At 42.3% G+C, this 25,630-nt stretch overlaps 2 protein-coding genes across 2 annotated transcripts in view; one reads left to right on the plus strand and one right to left on the minus strand.

Annotated features, from left to right (window-relative positions):
* The first annotated feature begins 1,186 nt into the window (after positions 1 to 1,186).
* Positions 1,187 to 3,354, plus strand: rpe (ribulose-5-phosphate-3-epimerase). The gene is made up of 6 exons (XM_028393547.1): positions 1,187 to 1,308; positions 1,640 to 1,719; positions 1,829 to 1,968; positions 2,171 to 2,305; positions 2,483 to 2,569; positions 2,669 to 3,354. The coding sequence occupies exons 1-6, from the start codon at positions 1,187 to 1,189 to the stop codon at positions 2,789 to 2,791; spliced, it is 687 nt and encodes a 228-aa protein (XP_028249348.1). The 3' UTR covers positions 2,792 to 3,354.
* Positions 3,355 to 9,839: 6,485 nt separating this feature from the next.
* The window catches only part of igsf3 (immunoglobulin superfamily, member 3), a 65,100-nt gene continuing 49,309 nt past the window's right edge, over positions 9,840 to 25,630 (minus strand). Inside the window, exons 7-9 of the mRNA XM_028394342.1 lie at positions 15,067 to 15,477; positions 13,391 to 13,837; positions 9,840 to 12,723 (exon numbers count right to left, since the gene is read on the minus strand). Of these exons, the coding sequence (XP_028250143.1) occupies positions 12,473 to 12,723; positions 13,391 to 13,837; positions 15,067 to 15,477 (1,109 nt within the window). The 3' untranslated portion in view covers positions 9,840 to 12,472. The remainder of the gene's footprint in view (positions 12,724 to 13,390; positions 13,838 to 15,066; positions 15,478 to 25,630) is intronic.

A 25,630-nucleotide genomic window follows, 5' to 3' on the forward strand; every position in this document is an offset into this window, starting at 1 on the left:
GGTAGAAATTACTGGTCAGGTACCTGGTACTGAAACCTGTCCATAGACACTAATACACAATAAATTGGTGTGACATCACAACAAACTGAATAAAAATAAGTAATAATGTGAATTCAGAACTGGTGCTTAAAGATGTGTGTGTTAGAAGCTTGTTCTTGTTTCCTCTGTTTTATAATTTGATCAGGTTAAGTGGTACCCTTCTTCAAGGACTTACTCTGGTTTGGTCTGGTCTGTTTTTCATTTCTGCAAGATGTTTTCTGTCTTCTGTCTTTTGAGAAATATAGATTCATCACAGGTCTTTGGCCCGCAGTTGGCTAATCTGTTCTCCATCCAGAAAACTGGAATCAATAAAATATCTCCAGCTGACTATTAAGCTATCTACATCATCTGCAGTCATGAAGGCATGACATGTATTTTGAGCAGTGGCACTGTGAGAATGACAGATGGAGAGCGAACAGGATAATAAGAACAAATCACAAATGTCAAGAGATAAATTTAAAATCTGGATAATCTAAACTGAGATGAGATTCACACAATTTGGCAAAATGCTCTTATTACCACTTTGAAATCTGTGTGAAATACATAATTGTGATTAAAAATTAATGACAAGTTTCATTTGTAAAGAGTTTGACTTGATACCAGGGGGAATGTTAGTTTTGTAGCTAACGATTGCATGTTTGCAGCACAGAAAGGGAATTTTGCATCAGAAGAAAGATGACTGCCTTTATTGCTCACTTAAAATTCTTTTATGTATAATAAATCCTCCATGAAGGTCTGAAAGGTCATTACTATATGAGCTATGCGCCATCTGGTGTTAACATGCAAGCACTGTCTTTTTCTGAAGGCGGAAGTGTGAGCCAAGAGCATGGGGCCTGATAGTTCAAGTAAACTACCAACACTCAGAGTAAAACAGGAAGTACACAGCAGTGCCGTAAAAATAAGACATTTCAAGTCTGTAAAAACCATGCTTGAAAAATAGTACAATACAGACTTAGAGCACAGTGATAACCGACTGGATAAAGTATTTTGTCATTATTTACCATGTCATTTGAGCTAAACCAAAGTTTTGTACCTTCTCGTGTGATTTATTTTGAAGGCGTCCACCGGAAGCGGTGCTTTATGTTACGGTTAGCTTGGCCTGGTGTTAGTTGCCAGGCTGCATGCAGTGAGGAATAGCAGCAACAGCATGGCTTACAGTGCGAAGATCGGTCCGTCCATCCTGAGTAGCGACCTGTCATGTTTGGGCAGCGAATGTGTGCGGATGATGGAGTGCGGGGCAGACTATCTGCACCTCGACGTTATGGACGGGTCAGTTTTACCGTTTAGCTAGCGTGCTAACTGCTAACAACCATATTGGAAGCTCAGTGCTCAGAGAAGCCAAAGTTGGCTAACATCAACAAGCTAAGCTAGCTTATCAAAAGTTAAGCTGAGGGCAGGTGGTCATTTAGCTGGTGATTTGTGGTATAATTTGGGGCTTTATAAGCTTATGTCTGTCGAACATTAGCTTCATTCATATCTTCATACTTCCTCCTCCTGCTAGTTTCTTGTGCAAGACGCTTCTTTGCCACCGTCTTACGCAAGATGAGTGAATTTCACCAGAGGTTGCAAGTTAAAGGTCTGATATTGATTCTTCTTAAAGGCACTTTGTCCCCAACCTCACATTTGGCCATCCCATGGTGGAGTGCTTGAGGAAGTCAGTAGGCCAAGACCCTTTCTTTGGTGAGGGAAAAAAAATCCTCTCATATGCTTAAACTAATAATCTAAATGAACGCTGCATGCTCTGCTGTGGTAGTAGACTACAACACTGTGACTGTGTTTACTGCTGCAGACATGCACATGATGGTGTCTCGACCAGAGCAGTGGGTGAAGCCCATGGCTGCAGCAGGAGCTAACCAGTACACCTTCCACATAGAGGCCACCACCAACCCTGGAAACCTCATCAAGGAGATAAGAGAGAGTGGCATGAAGGTGAGAAAGTGACACCATGATCCTAAAGAGGGTCAGTCGCTCTCTGCGTTTCTCTTTTGTGAGTGTATAATAATTAAAATGTTACAAATACATATATATATGTATGCTTGTCTGGATGAAAGTTTAGAAAAAAGCACATGTATGTGTATTTGTTCCACATGATGCTGGCAATATCTGTATCTGTGTGATGTTTATGTTATAGGTGGGTTTGGCCATAAAGCCTGGGACAACAGTTGAAGAGCTGGCACCATGGGCTAACCAGATTGACATGGCCCTAGTCATGACTGTTGAACCTGGCTTTGGGGGACAGAAGTTCATGGAGGACATGATGCCCAAGGTAAGGACAATAACACACAACCATAAATAAGTCAAGTTACCCTTTCACAATAATGTGAAAGTTGAAGAAATGTTTAAAGTCTGGATAGAACCACCTAACCTGGTGCCTGTGCCGCTTTGCCCTACTGGTACATTTTGTAAACCAACTCTTTGTTTTATTTCTGTTTGTGTGACCCAGGTGAGCTGGCTGCGGAGCCAGTTTCCTTCTTTAGACATTGAAGTAGATGGAGGGGTCGGCCCTGACACCATACACAAGTGTGCAGAGGTAAGATATACACACATCACAGCCAACTGCTAAAGAACCACCAACGAGCTTCTTTTTTTTGAGATTGTCTTACACTGTGTATGTTCACTGTTACTACAGGCAGGGGCCAACATGATCGTGTCAGGCAGTGCTGTGATAGGCAGTGATGACCCACGTTCTGTTATCGCCCTCCTGCGCACTGTGGTAGCCGAAGCAATCCAGAAGCGGTCACTGGATCGCTGAAATGTTCTATTTAAGGAAGACCCCACAGCGACGCTCAACCTGCCCGTCCCAGCAGCACGAACACATATCACAGCAGTCAGCGGAAACGGCTCAAAACGGACATTTCTGGGGTATAGCGGTCAGGGGTCACAGTCAGAGCAAGGGGGGCTTCAGTGGACGTGTGTGCTGACGGCCATATCCACATCACATCGGTGTGAGTGAAGCTGCATCGTGCCTCTACAAAGCTGTTTGAACTGCATCCTCTGCCGCAACAGTCTGCTCTCTGAACTCCTCTCACCACAGGAACATTTCATGACTGGATTTGAGGTTTTCTCTGATCATCGCTGTAAACATTCCTGAATATTGTTTTGACCTTCACTGTGTGTTTTAAGTGCAAAATCATCTGTGGAAATAATACGGCCTAGGAAGCATAACTCCTCCATAAATCATAGTTCAAACAAATAGTTTGGCTCATTTCCCCTTGTTAAAATCATAAAATAATTTACTGTACTACTGAGCAAAATTATTGTACACTACTAAACTTCAAAAGATTTTGTTTTGCAGATTAAAAAGTCTCAAGTGAAGAAAACTGTGTATTCTTTGCATTTTGAACTTGAATATGGTTCATATTACAAATTATTTAACACCAATTTAGGCTGGCAGATTAGAGTGTTACTGCTTTTTTAATCTGGATATAATAATCTAGTGTAAAAGCACAAGTATTTACTGTGAATGAGAAACAAACCAATCAAATTAGGCATAATTATTTAAGATAAAAATTAAAACACAACTGTGAAAATATAATATATATAATATAATATGATAGACAACAGTTTGTAAAATTCTGCCTGAATATGACTAAAAACATGTCACTATACCTGTATAACCAAGCTATAGGAACGTCTCCTCCACTAGGTGGCGACTTTTGACAAAAACCTAGTGTGGGAAATGCTGATTAAATTGTAAGGGGTATATTATTAATTTGTAAATATGACAATATATTTTACATTGCTCTAAATTAGGAACACTGTGCTTTAATCTATAATGCACTCAGGCTTCATGGTGTGAACAGCACCACTAACAGTCCAGCAGAGACTTAGACAGATGGAGTGCTGTGCTGCTGCAGAGAGGTTCCATGTTGAGAAAATGCTTTTGGCAAAATTACTTAAAATGTAAGTGCCTCCTGTCTGCATGCACACTGCTTTAATCTTTGACCTCTTTTCAAATAAACTTTCAGTGCCCCGGTTAGTTTATATCAATACTGTGATAAGGCCATGGTGCTACTGAGCATTTAGTTTGGGATAAGGAGAAAATGTTTGTGTTATCAGTAATCAATATGTAATATTGCATTGAGTCAGACTTAAATGTTGAAGACGTTACCTGAGGACACACAGGAAAGGACCAAAGCAGTGTCTATAGTATCTCTCATCTCTTTGTCTGCTAAAAGAATCCCTTCTGTCAATGAGAATCACCCATGACATACTTCATACTGCAAGCAGCTCGCTCTCAATAATGCAGCACATGTCTTGGAGGCAATTCACAGACCCACTGAAATATTGATGGCTAAAATCTGTATTTTCATTATAACGTCACATATAATGTCAGATAATGTCATCACCTTTACCTGACTGGATCTTTGCATAGTGGTTTATTTGGAGTGCATGCATGGGACAAGGATGTTTGTGTATGACACATGAATTGGTACATGATGGGGTGGCAGTGGGGGGTGGGCGATTTCTGTTCTAATAGAGCATGACAGGCGTTTTGTACACCAATGTCCCTGCAGTGAGAAGGAGACGATTCAGTGTGAGGGAGTTGTCAGCACCTACACTTGCTTCACACTCCTTAAGCCATGTCGCAGTCTCATTATCAGTTAATTGACAGTTGTTTTCTTTCAGAAGATTGTCTTTCTCTGTTTACACACCATTTGTTGATTTATTATGAAATGTGAGCTGCAGTAATGGCACCGCTAAAAGGGTACAGAAGCTGCTAGTGCAGTGACATTTTACATCACATATATAGTACATACATGCTGGCCCTTAACGTACACATACATTCACTCAAGTCACTCATGACAGACCTTCTGCTCTGATTGCCATGGCAACTGCATCCACAGCTCAATCATCTCCTCTTGGTCAATATGTCAATCACCAATGTCTTTCACCGCATGCCAAAAGAAAAACTTTGAACACACAGTGCGAGAAGATATTGGAAGTCCACAAAAAGAGTGTTATACACCCCATTCCTCCCCAAACATTAGTAGCCAGACTGTAACATCATGTTTTGATCTTCAGCGGACTGCAGTGAGGGAATGTCTCTGGTGGAGAGGTGTGTACAGACACTGTACCACAGGGTGTATAGCTGCACAGTGAAGGTGGTCAGATCACCAAACAGCATGCCGTCCCTCCAAAGCCTGACTTGGTGCACCGCAGGACGTCACCCTCAACCACAAGTAGCTGCTTCACACGGCAGGTTTAAACAGGAGTAAAATCCACATCTGGAAATTTTACCCCAGGGTAATCTGAATCATTCTGATAGCAGTATCTCCTGATCAAGAGGGATAAAAACCTGGACTGGAAACTTCTACATTACATGCTGTCAAATATTCAGCCGGCTCCTCCAAAGATACTGTTTGAAGTAGCTGTCTGTCACAGGGGAATATGGTTTTTACATTTCCTCTCTTTTTTCCCCCCTCCTGCACTTTCTACTGCCATTTATTATGTTCCATCTATTCCCTACTGCATTCTCTTTGCCTTCCATGACTCACCCTTCTTTCCCCTTTCTGGGATCATTACATAGTAGAATTATACCTGTCTACCTCTCTCCTCATCTTCAGCACATTAGTGAACTCTCTCTGCCTGCTCCTGCTCATTCATAATTACTTGGGCGCCCCACAGGAGAACAAGATGCACACTGCTGATTAGCTCTCTGTTGTTACCAACTTTACTTATGCATATAGGCCTCATCTGATTGAATGTGCATCGTCTTATTAAAATTTGAAAACAACTTGCTTAAGATAATATTACAAAAGATCTCTTTGCTTTGCCCTACAGCAAGGTGGGCTATTATGCAGTACATAGTGTAAAAATGATGGATAACATGAGCATCTGTTTGCCCTTGTTGCTGCTGTTTATAATACTGACGTGAGAAATGCCTACAGCCACATAGAAGGCTGGAATGTGCATTGATCTTTCTTTAAGAATGTAAATTGCTGGTATAACTGATTGAATACTGCATATACATATATATACATATATATATATACACACACACACACACATATATATATATATATATATATTATGAATATATATATGAAATCCCTATATATACAGTATATACACGACACGCTCTATAATCCACAATGAATATAATGAATATATATTGATGGTACAGCTGTAGTGATTTGTAAGCTGATTACAGTGCAGCAACAATAACAAGCTTTTAAAATAAGCTATAACATTTTGCATCGTGCAGCATTCTAAAGGTAACAGTGCCTTTTTCAGGCTGTATGATGTGACAGAGAAACCAGTTTGTTCATTAAATTGTTTACATGATAACAAAAATCAGCTGGCCTTGCTCAGCTGTTAGCAATCAACATTAGTTTGCTTGTTACATAAATTACTGTTGGTCTAAAATGCACACTGTTGCACATAATAGGTTTTTTTATGTATGGATTATAGAGCTTGTCATGGTCACATCCACTTCAATAGTAGGTCTGTTTGGCTAATGATAACACCATTGTTGCCCATTAGCTGCATCTCACAGAGATCTGAGAGACTGATCCTAAAATGTATGTGAGCAGCCTTTCCTTCAACACAGCTTTACATTTTCATTATATGTTCAGTTTAAAGCAGCATTGTCCTTAAAATTCACTTACCCGGCTGCAGACCAGTCTTCTTTAAAACTCCCTCAGAGCTTGCATCTCCCCGCCATCTGCTCCTGTACGCCAAGGCCTTATTATTTAACAGAATAAACAAATCCTTAGATCTTAAAACAGTCATGCATGCTGTGGAGAACTGAGGATGGTAAACTATTAATTTTTACAAGGTCATTCCACCCATCAGGTATTCATCTGAATTCTCAACTAAAAAAAAAAGAAAACAATGAATGCCAGGAACAGCTAATGAGCTTTGCATGTGAGTCTCCAGGTTTTCAAAATGCCTCAGAGAACGGGGAGACTAAATGCTGAGGTCCCAAGGGAACACTGCAGCAGCCTTAGCATCGGTTTACTCCATTTTAGGCAGAGCTTTGGAAGTACACACACACACGCACACATGATTCTAGCGTTTATCAACTATGGATGAAATGAGAAAGTGCATGTTTGTAAGTTTGTGCATGTTTTTTAATCCATAATAAATGATGTGGGACCATCAGCGTTTTGTTGTTGTCAGTAAGTGTCTTGTGTTTGTCTGAGCAGTGTGGGAATCATGTGATCTGCCTTGGTGATAATCATCGGTAAACTCTTGACATTTGTTTTGTTTTTCCAATGAACAACCTTAACTAACAGCCTCTTAATATAGCTATTGATTCTCCTCTCTTTTCCAACCAAATATACACAGATCACACGGCCCGAGAGATTATGCCTGCTGCTGATACATCAATAGCAAGGAAACAAGCACCATTCTCAGCAGAGGTACATCTGCTCTCCTCCTCCTTCATTTATTACTCACTCATGTTTCTCTTTAGTCCATACTTGAAACATGAATATTGCAGTATGTGTAATTTACATTTCTTGCTGTTCTTAGTGACTCACATCGCACAAAGAGATCATACAACCATGATTGAGGCAAGCTGTGCGCAGGCCTCACCAGACCAGTCACACTGTACAAGCTGTTCATTCCCTAGCTTCTGTCACACAGAACAGAACGAACCTGTGTTATATTCAGAAGATGCAAAGATATTTTTACTCGTGCTAAAATTGTCACTTTTGTCCTTGCATCCAGGCTCGCCGCAGCATAACCAGCAGAGGACATGCCCCGGCTTTTGCATTGGTAATAAATCATCATGTATTTGCTTGTGTTTTGCCCTGCTGCTCTGGATCGTTAAGAACTGTCTGCCCAAGTGTGCCCTCTGGTGTCTGCATCCTCTGCAAGAACTCTGGTTTTGTAAGTGTTGCTTACTTTTATGCAAAACACATCTCTCACAGGGAGGTGGAGGCGCTAAGGAAAATGGAGATGGAGAACCAAAAATCAGGGCGACAAGTGGGACAGAGAGACAGCGCCCATTTTTCCCTCCATCCTGTCTGAAGTTGTGACAGAGCCTGCTGACAACAAAAAACACTTGCAATATAACATCAGTGTGTTTGCTATCAGCAGCATCTGTACATCTTTGAGTGAGGAGGGGTGGGGGCTCTTTCAGTCGAGGCAGTGTGCGTTGAGTCGAACCAAAAGCACTCACAGTGGAACAAAGCAAAAGAAAACGCAAACTGATTTTTCTTGCGGCGAGTGCTGTTTCCCTTCTTGTCACCATGATTTATGGAGCGCGTGGCAGCATTGGTTCCTGGCGTCTATGGGTATATATATGTGCATCAATATGAGTTAATATGAATTCATAGGAGAAGGAGTCAGAAGCACAAATGGCATGGACTGGTGGAGGGCTGCAGTTCACAGCTTTGCACTGAGAAAATCCATCTGTGCTGGAAGAGTTATGAGTGGTGAGATGTGATTGCTGAGGCTGTCAAAAGTTTCTGGTTATAGGAGGCCCTCCAAGCATTATTTATCCTCTGACGTGCTGACCCCCAGTCCTTCTCACTCTTCCCCTACGTAGCCACACACAGCTGAACATGCAGAGTAAATAAACCCTTGCGTTGTTTGAGGTCGAAAAACAAGACCCTGCTGCCTGCAGGGCATTGACCTTGATTTTACGGTTAAAGTAAAACTTCATGGTTAGGAAGCGAGCTGGTGGGTGTTTCTCCAAATACTGCAAAAACAGAAGGATACACCGAATGTGTTTTATTGCAATAAACTGACAATAGCTAAGTGCCTTTTCATTGTCACAATAACTACTATATACAGTAGAACAGTGAAAGAAATGTCATATAAAAATACATCAGTGAAAATAAAGCATCACTGGCTTAAGTGAATACATCAGCACACACTATTTTACACCTACACCTGGAGACAGCACACAGCCAATACATGCAGCTCTCAAGACACAGCACTGTCAGGACGTGTGGAGGCAGCTATGGATTGTATTAATATTATTATTACTATTAAAACACCAGAGTCTGACTACATAGCATATCACCAACGATGGTGGCAGCGCTCTGACGTCACACGCACACACACCACCACCACAACCATGTTCGCCACTTCCTGGCTTAAGTCTAGAAAGATACTGTATAATGAGTATGTGTAGGATTATGTGATTTACATGGTGAAGATGAAGCAGCTGTTCTGAGACAACATTCATCCAACCTGAATCTCTGGGAATGTTTGAGATTTACAAAATCATTCAGCCAACAAATAGGATCACGTTAGGAAAACTCAATAACTCCCGAGGCCCATTTTCCACTTGAAAACAAGATTGTAATAGTCTTTCAACGTTCAAACCAGATAACCCAACACTATGCTACAAGTTCTTATCTTTCCCCTCACTATTGCAATGTACTTTGGACAATTTAAATGACCACAATGATCTCTAATCACATGTGTTTTTGAAAAAGATGAATGGTCAAATGCACTGAATGCTGCAAATGAGCCAGAATATTTTGACCAGTGAGGTGTTTGCAGGAAAACGCCATATGGAGAGACAGAAAATAGAAACTCTGCACACAGAAAATTAGAAAAATGGCTAAATCATATGATGGGGAAAAAATATGAATGTTTTTTCATCTCCAGTGACTTCTAAAATAATGTATATGGTTGTTTTGGCAGTTTATTAGTGGGATGGTACAGAATGACTCTCAATCTATTTGGTTAGGTTAAGGAAATGAATGGGTTAAACCAGATATTTTCCTAACTTTAAACGCAGTACAAAGTTCTCCCATCTCTCTCTGCCCAATGTCTTAGTTGCCATGGTGATGAGTCTCACACTGACCAGCAGGTTTTGCATGCAGTTATTCAACAACATACTGTAGCTACATCATTTCCATGTTGTTGGTTTTCAGTCATGTACTTGAAGAGCTTCAGAAGAATTTGTCAACACTTGTGGGGTTGCCTAGCACAGATGTTGAAAATCAAAATGTCATGAAATAGTTAAATACGGTATCTTGGTTCGTCTGTCAGTCTGTTTCAGACAGACTGCACACTAACCATGTTCTGTCTACATCGATATCTGTTTTGTGCAAACACTTGGTTAATCATGAAGACACGGCAGCTACTTGATGGATTTTTACTTTGATGATTCTGATCAATTCCGCTGTATCTTCACTGCACATGGTTCAGCTACTAAATATTAACGGGGAATATAGTGTCTTGGTATAGAGAGGAACTCTTGTTTCAGTATCAGCAAAATGCATTTTGACATAAATCTGTTTAATGAAGTGCTGCATAAAAGCAAAGCATTAAAAAGACAAATATGAGCAATAATATCAAACACAATCTCCACAACACCCATTCTTGAAATAAACTACTTCACAGGTTCAAAGGGCATCTGGAACTGGCAGTCAAATATGGTAAATGTCGAGGGACCGCGCTTTGTGTTGACAATTGGCTCAGGAAGTTGTGGGGTGGGATTATCGGCTCTGTCACACAAACACAATGCTCAAAGAGTTCAAAATTTACAAAACATCAAAATTCCTCCTTCAATATTGTCATGCAATATACATGTTGACACAACTGAGACAACAATGTTTTTCAAGAGTTCTTCATGTCCAGTTCTGGCAGTGAATGGGGGTGAGGCCCACGTCAGGTAGGAGGGCTCTCGCACCTCTCCTGGCTGTTGCATTCCAGGAAAAGGGGGACACAGGTTTTTTTTTTTAACCCTTCTGCCTTGCATCAGGGGAGACGAGGAGGACGCCTTCAGCTAGAATCCATAGGTAGAAGACATGTTATAACAGTTCGGCTTCAGTCGTCTGGGATCAAACATCCTACCTAGGTGTTATACATCACATTTCACGAAATAAAAGCGACTCAAGCAAAAAGCATTAAGTTAATCCATTATTGTGACTTGTCTGTTCACCTACTGTACATTTAAAGCCACAGTATTTTTCATTATAGGTATAGATATACAGTGTTTTGACACTGACCAAACCTGACAACCTGGTATGAAATGCTACAAGACTGCAACTCGCAGGACAAATCTAGCATTTCTACTTCTACCACATTGTCAACACACAGGCTATTGACATAATGTGCTTGGTGCAGTTGCCTAGCAACACAAGCAGCACAGTTTTTTTGAGAATTTCAAAGCAAAAAAACCAACCAAAATCTTACAAAGCTATGCAAAAATTGTATAAAACAATAAATAGAAAAACCTTTAAAATAAACACAAAAGTCCTCATCCTCTTCACTTATTATGTGCAGATAACATTTTCAGTGTTTTGTTACACATCAAAAGTCAAACTAAAACTCATCTGATATCTTTCAAAGACAGCACAGAGTGGTCATATGGGGCAACTTAAAGAAATGTGCATTTAATTTCAGTCAGTTAGCTCCGACTGTGTAATTTAACCAGGACATTTTCATCTGATTTTACATAAGTACAGAAATTGCCCTTTTGCCAAAAAGGCCGATAAATCCACAGCAGGAGGTAAGAAGACATATTTACAATCTTCCTCTGAACCAATCAGCTCCACCCCCTCCTCCTCTTGAAACTTCAAACATTAGCTGCAGAGAACAGCATAGAAATAAGGAGGACTTGGCACTGAAAAAAAATCACTTGTGATAAAGTACATATATCCACAGCGGGAGAGAGCTGTTCATTTATTCTCCATAATTTCCGACCTCCCTCTCATTTTCTCGCTGTCCCCCTTTTTTTTGGTGAGGAGAAGAGCGGGATAGTCTCTCACTAAGGCCAGAGTGTCTGGCAGTGTTTAAGTGGCACACTAGGACCTGTTTCTGTCTGCCAAGGCAAATTCATTGTGAAGGCAGGTGGGCCAACACACATACACATACATCCTCGCTCAGGACACAGACTTGTGTGTCCTAGCCTTTGTCTCTCTCTCTCTCTCTGCAGCCTGGCAACCAAGTCAGCAGCTACGAAGTCAGTGGGCGCAGAGCATCACTATGGCAACCAACTTAGTGGGCAAGGCTGTGGCTGCTCTTGGATCAGCGCAGAGACTTTTTTGGCATCTACTTAGTGCCGGAGTCGATTATAGAGTTCCTTCTCTTAAATGTTCCTTCAGTGTTGGCCAGTGGTCTCGTGTGCACAGATTTATTTTTTCCTCTTTTGAAAAATAGACAGGTATTTGGAGTTAAAAAAAAACAAAAGCAAAATGCAGCTATGAGAAAGTTTCAGAGAAAACAGAAAAATATGAAAGGCTCATGATACTCTCTGGCCCTTCAGTTCTTTCACAATTTATCATGCCAACAGTGTGCACCCATTCTCATCCACACACCCACACACACACTAACACACAGGTGTTAACATAAAAACAGACAGCCACCAGGGTAGGATTTAAAACTGATCAACTGATTGACTAATTCAACACAGCAGTGAACGACAGTAAGGTCTGAAGGTGGAGTCCAAAACTGCTCCCTAGCATTGTGTTGGCTGGATCCGCCACGTTTTGCGAGGCAGGAGGGGAGGGACCCTCGCTTAGTCAACAGAGCCGGGGTGCAGGCTGAGCGCAGGGGGGTCCAGACAGGTGGGAGAATAACTGAGGTGTGGTTCTTTAATCCACAGCAAGGGGGCGCCATTCTTGCCTTCTTGGCTCTTGCTGTTGTTGCGGCTCTTGAATCGCACAAGCAGCACAGCGATGAGAAGGATGCCAAAGATTGGGAAGGGATAAAAGAAGACAAAGTAGAAGAGCGAGTCGTTGGAGCACACCACAGACTGGACAGTGGATGCTGTGGGCAGAGAACAGACAAATGGAAGGTTGATCACTCATGCTCAAATTGTTTGGAAAAAGCTTTCAGAAAATGTCTAAAAAACAACAAATGAAAAGGAATTTCTAACTGCACAGCTTACAAAGAGCATATCTTGGAGTGCAGTAATAAATGATCATCATCCCTTCACCGCTTTAAAACAGTGAATAACCATCTCTAGAGTTTAGTTCTGTTTTCAAAATATCGGGCTGTCCACATAAGCTAAGACAAAAACTGCATGTTCAGTATCTGAGGTCAGGATTACACTCCCTTCGGACACAGACAGGAAACAGCAAGAATGGCGGACAGTTCTGATTATAAAGCTTTGGAGTAGTAGCCGTGTTCACATGCCCAGAAGACCATATCCCATCTGCCAAAGCAGCCTGGTAAATGTCGTTTTACATCAATATTTGATGTGAAAATACTGCTTTTCTGTTAAACATAGCAAATGTAGTTCTTCCAACTTCTGGCATCACCCTATCAAGGATTAAATCTGCTACAAAGAGGGTGCCTTATCATTACCTAGTTAACCAGAAGCATGTATTAGGACAAACAAATGAGCAAGATCCTGGGAAGAGCCATTAAGGTTTTACATTAGTACAGCTGCAGCTGCTTTCTGTAGTTACAATTTAACTGATTAAGGGATTACCTTGCCGCATCACATTGACAATGGTGAACCCAGAGTTGTTGGTGGCCAGGCGATACCAAGAGTTGCGTGGGTTGAGCAGCCATTCCTCCACATGGCAGTAGTATCGGCCCGCGTCTGTTGGCCGTGCTCCTTGAATGGTCAGGCTGTACTGATCAGAGGTCACCCTCTCGAACTGCAAGCGGGAGTTTGGCCCAGCTTCCTCTCTGGGGCTACAGTTCCCGTTTCCAAAAACAGCATCGTGGCCGATGGAGAATACGCACTCCCGCTCTCGCTCTTCTTCTCCCGGCCGGTCATCACCATCCTCGTCTTCAGAGCGCTCCACGTACCAGGACACAGAGAAGCGTGAGTCTCGGGATGACTGTGAAGGAATGCTACAGCCGAGCCGGATGGAGGAGGACTCTTCCACCGTCACATTTGACTCCAGTTCTTCCACCTGCAGACGAATCTCTGCAGAAGTTGGAAAATAAAAAAAGAAGTGTTAAATGTGCAGTTTATTCCCACAGACATACAGTTCATCAAAGGATTAATCTGTAGATATATAATGGAGATCAATTTACAGCTTGTTATTTTTATGTAAAAAAAAGGGTAGTATGAAAATAATTTGCAGCCCTAATTTGAACTAATTACCACCACAAAATGTAAATCATTTTGCAAATGGGACACTTTCAAAATGTACCAACAAAAAGACAAAAATAAATAAATCCCACAGTGCCTCCCGTAGCTATCAGCAGCCTTTCAGCTTCCCAGCAGGGTTAGATTCAACCCCACAGCTACTGTGTCTGTCTGCATGGCTATGCTGCCACCCTTCAGGGGTGGTTACTATGACCCATTTCCACTGCAGTTAAAAAACACAAGAACAAACAAAAAAAAAACTTGGCTTGCTTTGGTTACTTGCACAAACAGTTTGGAACGGTCCTCTTGTTAAAGCAAAACGAGAAGCAGGAAGCACAGCAGGAGAGAAAGGAAAAAAAAAGCAGAGTTTTGGCACACATCTCCTCTCATTTTTCCACTCGACAGGCAGATTTCTGGATGACTTCCTAGGTGAGTCTTTCTTAATGAATATCCATGATGTCTATATAGCATGTACATCTCATTACAGGTAAATATCTATAGGTTATGAATAATGTGCATCCCTCAATGGGATTCTAGGAATAATGTTTGAATAAAAAAAAAGGATTAAATATAATATTCCCAGATCACTGCAGTTACATTAATTGTGCGACCAGTGTAGAGCACAGTCACAAGCATGTAAGTGTTTTCCATCCACTGAAGGATTATGACCAGATGTTTTGATCCCCACATTCTAGTTGGACAGATGCCATAATGATTTAAATTGTAAAGAGGACACCTGGCAGAAGAACACTGCACTCAGAAAAAGAAGTCAGCTGAAGTTTTTATTATTTATTTGTGTTAGAGAGCTTTATTCTAGAAGAAAGAGATATGAGTGTACTCATGACGTGGGATGTAGGTACAAGCACAGCTTTAAGCGGAAATTTCAGAGCACTGGACAAGGATAGTATTCCGTCAGCTGGCATGACTTCACACTATTTTTCCCCACCTGAGCTCTGCCTGGGGCTGAACAGACGGAGACCAGGCTGAGGTGTCAGCTGTTGCCTCTGTGCAGCGAGAACAAATTCACATTTTGTTAAAGAGAACAGTAAATTCTGACAACTCACCTGGTTGTCTGACCAGAACCTGTGTGAACCCTGAGGAATCGCGGGAAAGCCGATACCATGCTCCATCTGGGTCACTCAGCCACTCCTCCACCAGGCAGTAGTAGGTCCCAGAATCGCTGCTTTCTGCCCGGTTTAGCGTCAGCACGTAGAGCCTGGGCGAAAGCCTCTCGGACTGCACCCGCCGCCTGAGTCTTTCCTCGTCTGCGTAGGCGCCGTACTCAAAAGCCCCAGAGCGTTCGATTCTCAGCAGCAGCTCATCAGCTTCTGACCCCGACGCCCGCCTCACATACCAGAGCACAGCATGCTGGGAGTCCTGGTTGGTCTGGGAGGTGATGGAGCAATTGATCCTGACACGGCTGTCCTCTAGGTACACCTGGGACTGGTTGTTCTTTTGCACTTTTAGCTTACTCTCTGCAGGGAAATGAGGGAGAAGGGAGGGGAGAGAGTGAGAAAGAGAAGACAGTCATTCCTATGGGTGTAGGAAAATGTAAAAACTGGTGACAGGTACACAATACAATCTCTGTTTTGTGACAGTACGACCTGTAGCTAGGTTTATTTCTGGTGGTAGCGGGGCAGGAAAAAGACAGTGAAGCGTGGGTAGATGTAGCGGCTGACAAAGGGATTGAAAGAAAGGAGAAGAGAAGGGGAAAAGGAGGAGGAAATGTCAAGCAAATGAAAGCTGAAGGGATGGGAGGTCTGTTGGCATCAAGGTAGAAATGTAAGCTAAGATGCAGAACAGCAGACAAGACGAGGGTGAACGGGAAGGGGGTGGGAGGGCTCTGGATATTATTAGGTAAGACAAAAGCAGGGCAGGGGGTCTTGTCAGGCTGCCAGAAAGAAAGCAAAGAAGGAATGCATTTATAAAAGCGAGTGAGGAAGGAAAAGAGCAGAGAGCAGAGGAAGGAGGCGAACGAAGAGGTGCGACTGAGATGTCAGGAAGGAGCCGAGGCTGCCCTGAGTGCTGTGACAGGATTGGTTACAGTGACATCGGTTGTGGGATAGGATTAGCTGTAGGTACATCAGGTGTGACCACGACCAGAGCCCTACTGTCAAATGCTCGGGGGGGGAGGATTAGTTCAGCACAAAGCATGTACAAAACACACACACACACACCCCCGACACAACTGTATGAATACACAAGGCCACAAAGAATTCACAGCTTACAATTCTCAAGTAAACCTCTTGAGAATGTATGTATTTTCCCCCACACTTGACCTCATATGGGATGAATGTGAAGCTTACATCTTTAAAGATAAGACTGTTATAATAGAGTGAAGATTTGCTAAAGTCAAATGTAGCTTGAAGACAAGCGGCTTGAGAATAGGTCTGTCCTGACAGATAGGTCGGCTGATCCAATGCTCTGCTAGAATTTCTACACTTCAAAATATAGAAAACAAAGTATCATGTTAAAAAGTTTAATCTAAGTGCAGTGTCTATATTCATGTGTGGATGTTACTGTATATACTTGTGTGTATCAAATGCACTTTTTTGGCTCTGGAAGCAATACATCTGTTCCTCTGGATATAAAAAAATAAACCGTCAGCTGCCTGAAGTTGGCAGTAAATGTTGGCTCAGATTCATACTCATATTTGCTCATGTTTCTTTTTCTCATTATTTGTGCTGGAGGTATAGGTTTTGTGCTGCCGTGTTTACCATACCGCTTAACATTTGTAGCTGTAGTATAATTGGTTTACGTTCTTCAAAGTGAGTTATATGACACTTGAGATATTGTATAGACACAAAAATATAAATAAACCAGACTTGACAAAGAACATGCACCCTTTGCTTTCTCTCAGATTAACTGAAATGGATCTGATCCTTTATGAAACTTTTCCTCCTCCTGCTTTCATGCTTCTCCTGTGTTTAACAACCCTCCGCATCTCCAATTACATGCACCCTTCCTAGCTCACGCCAGGCTTTAGTTATGACTGACTGACTGATTGACTGCCTAGGGTCACAGCCATCTGCCTAGAAAACCTCATCTTTTATCCCCAGATTGGCGAGCGTGCTCAAAACGACCCCCGTTCACATTTACGTGTAAGCATGCATTTGGTTGCAATGAAAATATGTGTGGCGACGAGGCATCGTCAGACCACCCTGTTGTGCAAGAGTATTTCACCTCAAATTAGTCATCATCATTGCTTCTACACCCACTAGAGATTTGGTAGGAAGCCTGAAAAAAGTCCCCATCCGGTCTTACTGCAGAGCCCTGTGGAATCCTGGCAATCTTCTTTCATTTTTATTTTTTTTCAGAAGAATTACCTCCGAACCTCCTGAAGTGGAACCATGCAAGATTGGATTGGCACGGGACGGATCTGCCATTCCCATTTCAAGTTTGAATCAGCAGCCAGCAAAAAACAAAACAAAAAAAAAACTGGAGGCTGAAATCCTGCTGCTGTACACAGTGTTTACAGAAATGCCTTTTGAAAGACTAATTATTTAGGCTCTATTAGGTAGCATATTACTAGTTATTATTACTGGAAAATCACTCAAGCAGAGACTGAAGGGACAGATAAACAGAGCAATGGGTAAAGATGAAGATGAAAAAGGAAACCAAAGAAGAGAAACACTGTCTTTTCATCTTCCAAAACAACTTTAAAGTCTCCCTTCCCTACAGAATCCTCTTGCTGTGAAAGCGGCTTCATGGACCGGCCTGTCACATCCTCCGACATGTGTCCATTCCCACAGAGGGTGAGGTTTCTCCTGTCAGCTGCAGTATAGCCAGCCCACTCACATCAGTGCTTCTGCTGACGCAGGCAGCAGACAGTCTAAAGATTCAATATGATGTACTGTATGTGTTAGTACAATGTTATCATGCTCCGTTTTGAGTGGCTTGATTCTCCAAATCTATTTTAATGTTACAAATGAAATGAAATGATAAAGCACTGTCAAATCACTTTGAAGTTAAAGGTCAAAAACATGCAAGTCAGGTTGGTCAAAGAAAACGTTTTATCAGTATTCAATTAGTTGGAATTTTGAGATGGAACAGATCATTGTAATTTACAAGATTCGTGTTTGTGGCCTGATTGACCCTGTTGTGCAATTGGCCTACTGCACTCTGAGATACACACAACTCCTCACTCTTAACAGCTGTGCCAGGGCTTCTACAGCAGGACTGCTCAAATGGTGGGCCTGCAGGCCAAATTTTGTCTGCCAGCTTTTGTTTTGGCCTTTTATAGCATTTGAAAATTTTAGAAAGACCTGGTGACCCCAACCAACATATTATATGTTACATACAATATTTTTTGAATATGTATATATACCTATATATATCATTATCAGCTTATTGAATATATATATATTCAATAAGCTGATAATGATACTATGACAGATGAAGGGAGGAGAGTAATGAGAGGAATGAAAAAAATATATTAAAGATAAGACTTCAAAGAGGGCTCAGTCCATCCTGACCAGTGGTGGAGGAGGTACTGAAGCTTGGTACTTAAGTGAAAGCACAAATACCCAGCAAAATATATACTCAAGTAAAAGTAGAAGTACTACATCAACAATCCTACTTAGGTAAAAGTCTTAAGTACTGACTTTTAAATGTACTTAAAGTATTAAAAGTAAAGGTACTCACGCACTGAATATATATTATTGAGTTCCATTGCAAAGGATATCTGAACAGGTTAAAATAATCAAAGAACTCATCTTAAAATTAAAATGGACAATGTGTAGATAATTAAATGTTCAGTCCAGAAGCAGCCGTGGACAGGTCTGTGTGTCATGAGGCAGGCTGTGGGCATCAAGTGAACAGAGATGCTGCTAAAAAACAGGCATTCAGCATTTTTACTGTGTAAGTATTCCTGCTGAGATGTTATGATTCATGGTAATCAGACATTAAAAAATTACAGTTACGAAGTACAAATACTTAGTTACTTTCCACCACTGATCCTGACTGACTGCCACGATGTAGAACAAAGAGAATGAAGACCTTGTTTGTTCTGGTTGCTAATAGCTTTTTAAATAATTGACGATTAATTTATTGTTTCATTTGTTGTATTTATTGTGATGCTCTTTATTAGAACCATGATTTTTTTATGTATTTAAGTTATATCCTCTGTATTGTTGTAGGTCAGGCTGAGCATGATGCCTACAGCGTACATACAGAGTCATGTCCTGTCCAATAAGCTGGTGACGGACAACTTGAGGTGCCAGGCCATGGTCTCTGAGGTCATCAAATGCAAAGACAGTATCCTCGGTCGGCCTCGTCTACCTTCTGCCATCCTATTGGCCATTGGAGGCTTGAACAACAGCAGGGATCTACCTAATGTAATTGAGGCATTTGACGTCCGTGCAAATCACTGGATGAACATAAACCCTTCTGAGCGTCCTCGCGCCTTTCATGGTGCAGCCTACCTCGGTGGGTATGTCTACTGTGTTGGTGGCTTTGACCAGGTGTACAGAGCCACTAATAGTGTGCGCAGGTTTGACCTGAGCACACAGACATGGCACCGATGTACTATCGCCGCGGTAGTGTGAGTGTGACTGTGCTGAACGGGTGCATCTACGCCATGGGTGGCTCTGATGTGCACACACGTCTCAGCAATGCCGAGTTCTATCAGCCAGAAACCAACCAGTGGCTTGAAATTGCACCCATGCATGAGCAGAGGAGCGGCGCCAGCTGCACAGCACTCAACGGCAAGGTGGGTGGAACACAATGGAACATAACAGAGAACAGAAAGATTCGTTTACAGAACACTGCTGCCAGTTTGAGCCAACAAAAATGACAATTTCTTACTGCACCTGGCGCAACGTGTCCTCCCCCCGCCGCAACTTTTGCATCAAAGTAGTTGAGGGCCGGCTCTTTGCTGTCGGGGGCTTCAATGGCATCACCATCACCTCTAATGATGCCAAAAGTATTCGCTCACCTGTCTTGAGTCACATATGAACTAAAGTGCCATCCCATTCCTAACCCATAGGGTTCAATATGATGTTGGTCCACCTTTTGCAGCTATTACAGCTTCAGCCCTTCTGGGAAGGCTTTCCACAAGGTTGAGCGGTGTGTTTATAGGACTTTTTGACCATTCTTCCAAAAGCGCATTGGTGAGGTCACACACTGATGTTGGTCGAGAAGTCCTGGCTTTCAGTCTCTGCTCCAAATTATCCCAAAGGTGTTGTCTGTGCAGGCCAGAATACTGTTGGTAATGTAGTGGATGTGCATTTGGTGTTTAAGTGCATGTGGTATCGACGAGGAAGGATTCAATATGTTGTGGGATGGAGCCGTTTAATCATACGACTGTTAACAAGGATGCTCATTGGGTATGTGCAATTCTTAAAAAGTGAGTGTGTGTTAGTGTGTCAGCAGGCCTGTCAATATCTATTTTAAGTATTATCACATGGTCTTCGCTGCTGTGTTTCTTTAACAAGCCTCAAGGCTTCATCCACAAAGTTAAGACAAATCCCTAATTTGGAAGCACTTGCTCTCACTGTTCTGCAATTTGTTTGTGTGTGTGGTCAAGTAAAAATGGAAATACACATGCTCTCGCCCTCCACTCCTCTTTTCTTGACTCATAAAAAAAAAAATCTAAATTTTTTTGTTTATCCCTGACAATAAAAATCGACAGCCTCTCCTAAAATTAACTTCCTTCATCGTTTCCAGGGCAACCCTCTCTCACTATGATGAACAAAGTGTGGCTTAGATACCTTAAAGAACATCACTGATCTTATATTTCAGCAAGAAACACAACACAGGAAACCAGCAAAATCTAATCGAGCTTTTTGTTCACTTTAACACAGATTATTAAAGAAGCAGAAACATATTTTACTGGTTGCAATAACGATAACGAGTACATCCTGCCCCACAATGTCTTGGCTCCAGTGAATGTACTGTACTGTTTTGGCAGTTTTTCCAGGCGTGTATCATCATTATAGCGCATGTAAACACACACAAATCTGCACAGTGCAGTCACTAATTGGCTCATTGAACCATTGTCTCTCCCCACTTTTCCATATGTGCCTAATTTGTCTCGTTTAATAGCTACAGGAAACAGCAGAGTTGAGACAAAGCTGTCTTTATTCCTATTATTTATCAGTGGCAGTAAGTACACACAAGCTACAAAGTGATGTCCAGTTATAGATACATAAGAATGCAACCCAAAACGCAGCGCCACACGTTTGTTGTTTATGAAGCACGGCAGATGAAAACAAGTTCGAGTTCAGGGGGAGGAGAAGTGTACAACTAAGGATGCAACGGTGGCACATCAGAGCACATTAACCACAACTCCCTCACACGAACACACCAACACACTAACAAATTTATAGGATAACTTCAAAGGAGCTACAAAACTGCCCAGCCAAGTGTTCAGAGCAGTAGAATACAGCTGGAGATGGTAAATCAAAGAATATTATCCTTTATTCTTTGTCTAGGGAGGAAACTCAATTAATTTTCCACTTCTGTTATGTGCTGATGCTCCAGGTGAAGTCTTTTATTACATGACAGGCTCTAGGCTCGAAACATCTGAATCACACCTCTTATCCAATCTCTTTATCACTCGTCCTTCTGACCTATCATTACCTCTTTCCTCCCTTCTCATGATCTATGTCACTCCTGTCTAATCACCTGACGCCTCCATGAATATTCAGCAGAATAACCTGTGGGTTCATGAATATTAAAAAGGCCTAAATTAAGTGTGAGGTGCTGGTGGGGGTCTCTGTCTAACATTTTGGCTTTATTTAAACCAAACCCAATAAGCGACAAATGCAATGCTTCCATTGTGAAGGAGGAGAGAGACATAAGAGGAAATGAATAAAGTCAAAAGAGGTAGACACAGACGGAAAAAAAAAAGAAAAAAGGGAATTTAAGGGATATATCATCAAACTGAACTGATATTCGTGAGTCGAGCGAGTGTGCAGAGGGAGGGAGAGAGCCAGAGGAACATGAGAGAGATGTAAAAGACAGAAAGTGAGAACATCCTCCTGGGGGGATTTCGGGAAAGCAGCAGGCAGTCTCACCAGCTGCACTCCAGAGGACTTATAGTCTTAATGGCTGCCTACTCCGCCTTTAGCATTAGCGTTAGCACAGCACTGGGCTTATCCACAGCCAGGACACCACGCATGTCAGGGCTGAGGGCTTTAGACACACCCTGATCCTCTACAGGACAGCTCACTTTGGCTTGCTGCTCCTGTACTCATTACCCCCCCGCACACATAGACAAACACACACAGAATGCTGTGTGGACCTCTGTCACAAAGGCCGTGGCATACTGTAGATCAGTCAGAGGTGATGAAGGATGGGGTTTCCTTGATTGAAAAGTGGATCCTCGGCTGAACTGGAAGCCTAATTTCTATGCTAATGACCGTGATGTATCTATGATCCCATTGTGTCAGAGGGATATTACCGCTTCTCATCTCTTCTCTGCAACTCCCCCTGCAATATCATCAAGGCTGTGCTAATTATGGGGATCTGTGCACCTAATGGCAGCCTTGACACACCCATACAGAGACCACACACACACATAAAAAGCCTTTGACCAATTCTCTGTCATTGACACACTGATGGGAACATCCATTCTTCCTGCCTGTCTGTGTCTGAAGAGAGTGACTGCTGGCTCCACGAGAGATGGGTGAAACACGGGGTCAGGGCAGTGGAGGTCTAGGAGATTAATGGCCCGTAAGAGGAAGGCACGAAGAGAAGAGCATAAAGACTCAGCAATGTGCCTGTGTGCATGCGTGTGTGTGTTTGAAAAGGGTCTGCCAATAAGCATAAAACACATTATGCTTATTAAACCAGAGAGAATAGCGGTCATTCAGCTAGTGCAGCCTGGGGAATGGTGTGTGTGTGCAGATATTCAGGAGGCAGCACTGCAGGGCCTCGTCTGCTTGCTCCTACTATTAGCCGCTGATTTACATGGGGAGCAGCAACAGCACTGTATCCAGCCCTGAGTTACGACTTCAATTACAGCAGCAGCAGCAGCTGGACACACAAGTCCTGTGTGTGTGCACACAAAGAATGCATGCACACACACAGGTGCTTAAGAGAGATGGAGAGACACAACACAGAGAATCTCATTGTGTCTGCAGATTGGGCCGAACAAGGAAAATGAGCAGGAGATAGGATTGGGTTTGACAGAAAAATGTGCCTGTGTGAGCACATAAGAGGGCGTGTGAGGGTTCGCTCTTGTGAGGAAGAAGACAAGTAGGGGAGGAATCTGACCTTGAATGTCTGAAACAGACATGATTAATCAAAAACCTTTTATGAAATTATTTTCCATTCCATTGCACCCCTCAGAGTCTTTATTTATCACATTTCATGTGTGTGTGTGTGTGAGACTGTAAGTGCACTCTGATTATTTGCATATGTAGGTGCTGCGCTTCAGACATGCAAACACTCCTGCCTCAGGTGAGCTTGTTGCTGTCACAAACTTCCACATCCACTGCAGCCAACAAGCGGGCATTGAAAAGATTTACAACCCACGTCGCTAACAATAATGCTCTGACAAAAGGCACTATTGTGTGCAAACATCCTTATTATTCATGAAATACTGACAATGGTAAGAACGTTATTTGAAGAAAAATGTAAACATAGTGAGAGAATTATGAGGAGGAGGAGGAGGAGGAGGAGATAAGGGAAGGAGGAGGGATGAGGGGAATTATAAAATATTGAAAAATCACAAGAGTGAGAGAGAAGCTGGGGGCGTGAGAGGAGGGGAACATGCAGCTAAGTGAGAGTGAAGGGGAAAGAAGACATTAGAGAGTTAGAAGTGCGAACAAAATATAGAAGACATAAGTTTGATAGGTCAGGTATTAATGAAGACGTATACATGTCCCAGGAATCTCCATTCACTGCAGCTACACTAATATTATCAATAACAGGTCTTGCGTTTGGTCTCCCTTACTGCCTCATGATGTTTGATCATGTCAGTGAAAGGTAGCTAGGCGAGCGTAGGTGTGTGGGGAGAAATGAGAAAATCTCTAAGTGGGCCACCCCCCATCCCCCCAACCCAATCATCACCCTCATTATTCTAGCTCAGCCAATAACCAGACGGTCTTAATATCCCTGCTCCTCATGCTACACACACACACACAAATGAGAAAAATGTATTGATCTCCCCAAATCATCATTAATCTAAACTCCGCTTCCATTAGGGAAGATTCGGCATAATTAGTTTTGCGTGTTTTCAGTGTGCGTGTGTGTGTTGTGAGTTATGAGCGGATGATATTACATTGTGTTGTAGAGACTGAGGCTTCCCCCGTGATCTGCCATGCTGAACATGTGTTTGCCATTATTGCATTTTCAGAAAGAGACAAAGAGAAAACTCAATCAGGTGAAATCTAATATTGCTGCTGCTGTATGTGCAGATGTATACTGTGTGTTTATGTTGTGTTATGTTTATGTGTGTGTTTGTGTATATCCTCTGCTGTGAGGACTAATACTGAATCATGTTCCATCATAAGATAATTACACTTTTGCTCTGGGAGGTAACCCCCCTACCTCAGTGTGTATACATGCAGTACATGTTTGTGTAGGATGATGATGTTTGTGATCTTTGTGTACACATAGCCTATGGTGGATAATTCAAGCTGCTGCATGGGTTTTTTTCCTTCATAAAAAAAGTGTGTGTGTGCAGATATGATTGTGAACTCCTATGATATGACCAACGGGAGTTGGACAAAGGCAGCATTTTGCTAATACAATCTGGAACAGGAGGGCAGGCCTGCACAGATTGACGTAACGTTGCTCTCACCGGCTTCTGTCCAGCTTTTATCTACAACCTACATTTCTCTTTTGCTAATCTAATATGCATGGGTGTTGGATCAAGGGTGCTTTTTTTGATGCTAGTTTCGCTCTCTGCTTTTGAAGTTCTTACAATAAATTAACGAGCAGTGTCATTCTGCATCTGCAAACCTTCTTATGTTGTGCTGAATATGCGTAGTAAGCACATGAAAGCTCTCAGAGGCACATCACAAAGGGGGCAAGGGAACACATGCACCAAGTCTGACATGCAGACTAGTATGTACGTGTGCACACATAATGCTGGTGAGGCAGCTCGGGTATATTAAAGCAAGCACGAAGCGTGATTTAAAAGTCTCTCAATTATGTATCTGGTCAGATGCTGTGTTTGCTCACGCCTCATTACACACACTTCCCTTTTTCCCACTTCTTTAAAGAAAGGAACTGCAAATGCCAGCCGTTCATTTAGCCAGGAGTGTTTAATATTGAGGAAAACAGTGGGGAGAAAAAAGAAAAGCAGATGGGTAGGAGAGGCGTGAGGCAGAGAAAGACGTCCTACATTCTGACAAATGAATCATCAGTCTAAATGAAGGTCTGACAACACACACACACACACACACAGGAGGCAGGAACGATGAGCACAGCATGACCAGGACTGAGCCAGGCCTCAGCAACCAATGAGATAAAGGAATTACTCACTCGCTCTCCCCTCTGAGGTAGTGCCCTTACACACACAATGATGGCACCGTTACGGTTACTGATTGGATTTCGGTCGGCAACTGATCACATCGTCACGGTTACTGATGGCATTACCAAGGTAACTGATCACTTTGTCATGGCGACAAACACTGCTAGAAAAGAGTCTCAGTCTTCAACAAAAATGTCTGCCTG

Source organism: Parambassis ranga, chromosome 21, assembly GCF_900634625.1.
Source record: "Parambassis ranga chromosome 21, fParRan2.1, whole genome shotgun sequence".
In the NCBI taxonomy this organism is placed as follows: Eukaryota; Metazoa; Chordata; class Actinopteri; family Ambassidae; genus Parambassis; species Parambassis ranga.